Source organism: Sus scrofa, chromosome 15 (assembly GCF_000003025.6).
Source record: "Sus scrofa isolate TJ Tabasco breed Duroc chromosome 15, Sscrofa11.1, whole genome shotgun sequence".
Classification (NCBI taxonomy): Eukaryota; Metazoa; Chordata; class Mammalia; order Artiodactyla; family Suidae; genus Sus; species Sus scrofa.
In genome coordinates this window covers 136025465-136032910 of record NC_010457.5, presented here as the reverse complement: position 1 = coordinate 136032910, position 7446 = coordinate 136025465, and the positions used below count along the sequence as shown (strand labels likewise).

Genomic DNA, 7446 nt, shown 5'->3' with positions numbered 1-7446 from the left:
TTTCCAGCGCCTGTATAAAAGAAATAAAATGCCCGCGCTTTGGCCGAGGCTGGCGCTAGTCCCGAAATGTGCCCTTGGAGGCGGCCTCGATGAGGCTGGCGAGCCCTGAGTTTCGAGCCCTGGAGGTGCAAACCGCCCCTTTCAAGTTTGCGCGGCGCTGGTCAGGCGCACCAGCTCCAGCTCTCAGGCCCGCGCGCCGCGCTGGTGGCGCCCACAGTCAGCTAGCGGCCAGCCGGGGTGGAAGGGGCGGAGCCCCGCTTTCGCCCCGCCTCCCCCTGGAGCGGCCAATAGGCGGCGGCTCCCGAGCCCACGTGAGAGGAGCCTGGCCCGGCAGCAGGCAAAATGTGAATGAGAAAGAGGAGCGCGATTTAAAGGTGCTGGCTGCGCCCGCGGAAGACAAGTGCGCCAGCTTCGCGCCCTCCCCGGAGGCGGGTGGGAGGCAACCGACAGCCGGACGGACAGACGGACGCACCGACAGCTGAGAGCCGGGCTCTAGGGCCCTGGACGCGCCGCGCGCGGGCTCCGACGGGCAAACGGCGGGCAGCGGCTCCGACGAGCCCACGGGGCCCGGGCGCCCACTCCGCTCCGGGGCGCACGGCCTCACCCCGTGCATCGCCCGCGTCCGCCCCCGCCGGGCATGCAGCGGGCCCAGGACTGAGGGGCATCTGCTCTCCAGGTCCCAGTCGGTCCCTGCCCGGTGCGCCCGGCTGTGCTCCCGGCACCCGGCGGGCTTCCCGGTGGCGGCGCGGCGCAGGGACTTTTCGCCTCTCGCGGGCCTCTCCCGAGCGCGTCTATGAGCGCAGCGTTCCCGCCGTCGCTGATGATGATGCAGCGCCCGCTGGGGAGTAGTACCGCCTTCAGCATAGACTCGCTGATCGGCAGCCCGCCGCAGCCCAGCCCCGGCCATTTCGTCTACACCGGCTACCCCATGTTCATGCCCTACCGGCCGGTGGTGCTGCCGCCGCCGCCGCCGCCGCCTCCCGCGCTGCCCCAGGCCGCGCTGCAGCCCGCGCTGCCGCCCGCGCACCCCCACCACCAGATCCCCAGCCTGCCCACCGGCTTCTGCTCCAGCTTGGCGCAGGGCATGGCGCTCACCTCCACGCTCATGGCCACGCTGCCCGGCGGTTTCTCCGCGTCTCCTCAGCACCAGGAGGCGGCGGGCGCCCGCAAGTTCGCGCCACAGCCGCTGCCCGGTGGCGGCAACTTCGACAAGGCGGAGGCGCTGCAAGCCGACGCGGAGGACGGCAAAGGCTTCTTGGCCAAGGAGGGCTCGCTGCTTGCCTTCTCCGCGGCCGAGGCAGTGCAGGCGTCACTTGGTGAGTCGGCGGCGCGCGCCACCCCGGCGCGGGGGCGGGAGGGGGCGGGGGCGCGCCCGCTCAGTGTTCCCGAGGGGCAGAGGGGGCGAGGCCGAGCCCCTGCCCGACCCTCACCCGGGCTACCCCGGCCTGAGGAGCGGGAAGATGCAGCCGAGCTGCGCCACGAGGCCTCCGGGGGGGCATTTAGAGGCAGGCAACAAGCGGGGGAGGGCATTTCGCGCCCCCGGCCAGCTGCTGCACTTTGCGGCAAATCTGTCTGCCGGCGAGTTTGGCCGAGTCTTGCACCCTCCCCGCCCCGAGCTGTGGCCTGGGGTCCCGGGTAGGTTTCTGCCTTAAAGGGAGGCGGGTTGGGTTGCGCATCTCTGCAGTGCGTGGGCCCAGGGGCGCCCAGACCTATGAGACCCCTTTCCCCGGCTTGCGACTTGTCTGGGGGAATCGGATTCCTAGGAGGCTGTGCGTCCGCGTGTGCGTGCTGGGGCGTCTGCCGGGAACTTTTCTTTGGGCTACAGAACTTCCCTTTGACCAATACCATCTGTCTCAAAGAAGACACGATCTGGGATCTGCCCCTCCCTCCGGCCCCACTCTGGCTGCGATGCCACTGAGGTTCAGCGAATTTTCACTGCTGAGGTGTATGTGTGTGGTGAGGCAGCACCCTCACCCGCCCCCCATCCCGGGGACAAAGGGGACGCTCTCTCGGGCCTCGGGCCTCCCGTGCCTTCTGCCTTAAGCTGCGGGAGGCTGGAAGGGTGCAGCGGAGGCCCGGCGGCCCCTTGAGTGATGGTTCTGGGCAAAGGGCCGTCGCCGGTACTGTCTCTTCCTCTCCCTTGAGCTTTCTCACGCCCCCTCCCCTTCTCCACCCCTCAAAGGCCAGGAAATCACAATGTGTTAATGTCGTAGGGAGACAGTCCGCTGAGGGAGGGAGAGGCCGGGGTGGCGGCGGGCAGGGAAAGGCCGGCCAGTGTGCGAAACGCAATAAAACGCCGTTTGGTTTTGCTTTCAGTCGGGGCTGTCAGAGGGCAGGGGAAAGACGAGTCAAAGGTGGAAGACGACCCGAAGGGCAAGGAGGAGAGCTTCTCGCTGGAGAGCGATCTGGACTACAGCTCGGATGACAATCTGACTGGCCAGACTGCTCACAAGGAGGAAGACCCCGGCCACGCGCTGGAGGAGACCCCGCCGAGCGGCGGCGCCGCGGGCAGCACCACGTCCACGGGCAAGAACCGGCGGCGGCGGACTGCCTTCACCAGCGAGCAGCTTCTGGAGCTAGAGAAGGAGTTCCACTGCAAAAAGTACCTCTCGCTGACCGAGCGCTCGCAGATCGCTCACGCCCTCAAACTCAGCGAGGTGCAGGTGAAAATCTGGTTCCAGAACCGCCGGGCCAAATGGAAACGGGTGAAGGCTGGCAATGCCAACTCCAAGACAGGGGAGCCCTCCAGGAACCCCAAGATCGTCGTCCCCATCCCCGTCCATGTCAGCAGGTTCGCCATTAGAAGTCAGCATCAGCAGCTGGAGCAGGCCAGACCCTGAGGGCCCAGGGAAGGCCAGGACCAGCGTGCAGAAGCCACAGCGGCCGAGGGAACCCATGGTGGACTCCACCGTGTTTGAAGCAAAACTCACAGCCACCCCCCCCCCCCCAGCTTTGGACATCCCAAGCAAATTGAGAGTATATTCATTAAACAGGCTTAAAAGACTGCTTTCGAAGGGGCTACCGTACACCTGAAGGCACACTAAATATTTATTATACTATCCTACTTTGTACATAGATATCTATATAGACTGGATCTCAGCTGCAGTATTTTGAAAGTTATAGAAACAAACTACTCAGTCACATCCTCTACCCACATTCCAGAAGAAAACAAAACCTCTGCTGTAACCTGCCACGCACCTTTCCATACTTTTCCAAAGGTAAACATGACGTGCAAGAACAAACACTGGGGTCTACACTTATTTTTTTGTTTGTTTGTTTCTAGTCTGGCATTTTTAGTTGACTGAAAAGCAGACGTTTTGGGGCAGCCTGGAAATTCGCTTTGCTTTGGTTTTGCCTGGCTTTCTTTGCCGAGGTTGCATCTCCTCTTTGGCCATGTCTGAAGCACGTCTCCGTTGTGTTTAATTTATTTCAATGTAGCTTATTTTCCTATAAGTTATGACATTAAAACAATCTCAGTCTTGTGAATAATAAAAAGGAGAGAGAGGGCGGGGGAAAGACCAGTTCTTGGGTCTCCTAAGTATGTCTTGGTAGGGAGGCCGAGGCAGCATGAGTCCAGGGGGCTGGTCTGAGACCAGGACTGGATAAACGTCCCCTGTCCAGGGCCTCCTCAAGCCGGCTGGCCATGAGCCACACAGCACTTTGAGCCGCCAGGTTTTAGATAGGAGGGCAAAAGCTCCAATTAGCTTATCCATTTGCGAAAACCGAATTCTCACTTTAGAAACCTAACGTCTTCCCCTCTGCTCAGACTAACCCGTACCGTGGAGGCCGGCAACCTTCGGCCAGAGGAGGAGGCGGGCGCCAGAGCAGGGCAAGTGAATGCGGGTGCTGGTGCCTTTGCACAAATCCCTGATTCTCTAAACCGACTGCAGCCGAGAGGGAACGCGTTTCCTTGCAAACAACCGAGGCCCGAAAAGAAGCGGGGCTTGCTCGCGGGGCAGGGCCGAGCGCCCATAAATCAGGCTCTGGGCGTGATCTTCCGACAGGAGCAGAAACCCTGCGAGCGGAGCTGGGCTTCCCGGCAGCGCTCAGCTCGGAGGCGGAGGCGGCCTGTAAGAGCCCGCCGGCCGGGCACCTCCCTCTCCGGGCGGGGTCGGAGGGGGGCGGGTCCCGACCACCGCCCCACCCCGAGGAGCGCCGGCCAGTTGGGGACGGGTCCGCGGGGGAAGGGGAGAGCGGAGAGCTGTGCATCCCCCGCGCCTCGGGTGGCGAGGGATGCGGCCAGCAGGGCGCAGGAGGGACGTACGCGGACCCTCGCCCTCCCTCCCCCACCCCCGCGGACCGCGCCCCCACCCACCCCGGGCCGGGCGGGTTCCACCCGCGGCTCCTCTCCCGACCCGAGGCTCTCGGCTGGATGCGGGCGGCCAGGGGCTTCGGAGATTGCTGTGGACAGTCCAGGGGTGACCCAGGGGGCGCGGAGCGGGCAGGCGAGAGTGAGCGCGATGTCAGAGCCCTCGCGGCCCCTAAACCAGCAGCCGGGAGAGCGAAGAGAAGCCGGCGGCTTCGCCAGCCTCATCCTCCCGCGTGGAGGCCGGGCAGCGGGTTGCGGAGCAGCCGCGCGCCGCACTCACCGAGATTCTCAGCCCAAGACGGGGAAGCCGGTGGCCATGGGACAATAGGAATATTGACTTTAGGTGGCTTCCAACCCATCACCTTTCCCCGGCGGAGGGGCAGGGGGACCGAGATCTCAGCCCGAACTTCAGGCACAAGGTGAGGGGGCCAGGCGCGACCGATACAGCGATTCCCGTCGCGTCCCCAAGATTTCCAGGGACAGAAAATGGCCCAGGCTTGGTTTTTGAGCCCCAGCAAAATTGAGCGGCCGTTCCTCCGAGGGCCTCGGTCCGCTCTGCGGGCCAGGAGAGCTACGCGGGCTCCTTGCTGCCCCCACCCAGCGCTCTGGGGTCGGGGGGTGCGCCCGGGCCGCTCCCCGCCGCTCCCGCTGATTCCGCCGGTGGCCCGCCAGTGAACGCACGCGGGTCACCGGTTGGTGCAACCTGCTCGGGGCAGGTCCTCACTGGCCACAGGCCGCTGCCTCAGCACTGGAGGGCTTGGAGACGCCGTCCCCACCCCCAACCCCGGGGGCCTCTCCATGCCCTGGCCGGATATGCGCCCCTGGCGGAAAGGTGGCTGGTGGTTCAGTGTCCGGGCCTGAGGACCTAGGGAGAGCTGCAGTCTTCCCAGCGGGGATGCCCTCGCCTGGCCCTCAGGGTGTTGAGAGCAGGGCACGCCTGGGCAGATCCTGGAGCACTCACCCTTATATCCTTCCACTGTAACAGGTGTAACCCCTACCCACCTTCTCCAAAAGCCCAGGGTAGGGACGGGAGACACAGAGGGGAGGGGCCCAAAGCCTTGGCTTCACAAACCCCAGGGGGACATGACGCTCCCTAGGATTGGGAGGTGGCCCTCAGGGAGCCCCAGCCCAGGGCTCGAGCCCCCCAGGTGCCCTGGTCCTGGGCCTTTGGAAGCAGCAGGAGTAGAGGGCCTGGGGCTACCGCCGGGCCTCCTGCCCTCTCTGGGCTCGGTCCTCCTCCTCCTCCCCAACCCCTGAACCCCCAATGCCGGGAGCCCAGCCCGGCGGCCCAGGCCCGAGAGACAGGCCGAGGGGAGGAAGATAAACAAGCAGCGCTTGACGGCCGCTGTCATCATGGCCGTCATCATGGCTTTCATTTGGCTGCCTAATGAGTCACATCACAGGCAGAGAGAAAAATTGTCAATCGCCCGGGTCCTAATGAATTTTTTTGCAAATTGTAATCAAGCCAGGCCGTCTCAGCTGGCTGATTAATGAGACCCACGAGGCTCGGCCAGCACCTCAGCTTTTTATTCCATCCCGTCCTCCCTGCACTAAATTAACAGCAACTTGTCTGAGCTTCAAATTAACTCCCAATGATTAATTCTGATGGGGGGGCCTGAAGAATAGCTTGCTCTAATAGGCTCTGGCCTGAGATGCTGTTGGAAATTAATACACTTCCCCTTTGGCTGCCGGCTTTAATCCAAGGTTGGGTTTTGACATCACTATATTTGTTGTTACAATAAATTCCACTTACATCTGCAGATCAAATAATTACGCTTCAGAGCGCCACGAACCTGCGCCCCCACTTCCCAGGCCAGGGCTCCTGAGGATGGCCCGCACCGTACGTCCACCACCCCGGTCTGACCACGGGGGTCACAGGAACAGCCACCCAATGGGACGAACCCCAGCCCTCGCCCCTCAGAGAGCTGGGTGCTCCTGGGCACTTTGAAAACCTGTAGCCACATCTCCACATTCTGGGGACAGGGCCTCTTAGATTAGTCTGGGTCTTCAAACAACCTTCCCTGTCCATGGTCCCCGCAGGGGCTGGGAGGACCCGTCCCAGTGCCTTAGCTTCCAATGCCTGGACTTCCCCAACCCCAGTCTGCGCTGGAATTTTGGAGACTCAGCACATATGCTTCGGTGCCCACTTTTCCCCTCCCCATTCTCAGTCCCAGGGTGGTTCTTTCACAGCGTCTTTTCAGCCTCGTGGGATGAGGTGGGGTGGGGAGGCCTTCTAGGCGCGTCCAGTCCAGGTGTGCCTCGCAGTACCATCTGACGCATGCCAGCGACACTAGGCCTACCGCTGGAGCATTCCAAGATGCCTGGTCTCTCGGGTCAGTGTCTTGTGTCTGTTTGTTTGAGCTTAATTGGCTTAATCATTTCAACTGTGCCTGGCAAGCCTAGCACAGGCCTCCGCAGCCCGCTCCCTCCAGTCCTGGGCCTGTCCTCCCTCTGTCTCCCTTAGCAGGGGGTCCTGGGTGTGTGGGAAGCCAGGAGGGATGTGTTGGGATGTGATCACCGCCTGGTTCTCGCTCTCAGGGTCTTCTCAGCTCCCTGTAGAAGTCGCTAGTGGGGGTCCCGAGTGGTTGAAGTGCGGTGTTTTCCAGGGCCCTGGCTGTAGCGTCAGCTCAGAGTTGTCTAGCCTGCAGGGGACGTGGGTCACCACGCAGCCCAGTGGCCTGCCCACACCCAGCCTCGTCCCCCCTAGAAAGGATGCTCTAATGTGGGAGCCCCCATTTCTGTCCCAGGAGACCCCAGGCCTCTGCCTAGGCCCACATCACTGGAGCAGGTGGCCTGCTTGGACCCTCTGAACTGCCAGGCTTCCCAGATGGCCAGGACGTGGCAGGGCCTCTTTTCCTTGAAGCTGGACACCAGGGCCCTGGAGTCTAGGGGTGAGCCAAGGTCCGGGGTCTACTGGGAGTTGCCCCGGCGAAGGAAAGTAGCATTAATCTCCATTTCGGGCCCTTATGGTGTAAACAGGAGAAATATGATCTCGGTAACCGAACATGAATGCAAATCACACCGTCAGAGTAATAAAGCACCTGAAACCCCGACACACAAAAGCAACACCATATGTATGAAGACAACCTGCATAAATTATAAATTACATCATAAAAATTGATTGCCTCTTTGAACAG

General features: G+C 62.4%; 1 protein-coding gene across 1 annotated transcript; it reads left to right on the top strand.

Annotated features, from left to right (window-relative positions):
- Window positions 343-3518, top strand: GBX2 (gastrulation brain homeobox 2). The gene is made up of 2 exons (XM_003133755.5): window positions 343-1316; window positions 2317-3518. Exons 1-2 carry the CDS (start codon window positions 794-796, stop codon window positions 2838-2840), a joined length of 1047 nt encoding a protein of 348 aa, XP_003133803.1. The 5' UTR covers window positions 343-793; the 3' UTR covers window positions 2841-3518.

Bases quoted from the DNA above. Each gene is read 5' to 3' on its own strand.
- GBX2 (XM_003133755.5), top strand. From the start codon at position 794: ATGAGCGCAGCGTTCCCGCCGTCGCTGATGATGATGCAGCGCCCGCTG. The intron at 1,317-2,316 runs GTGAGTCGGCGG...TTTTGCTTTCAG, and splicing joins GGCAGTGCAGGCGTCACTTG to TCGGGGCTGTCAGAGGGCAG.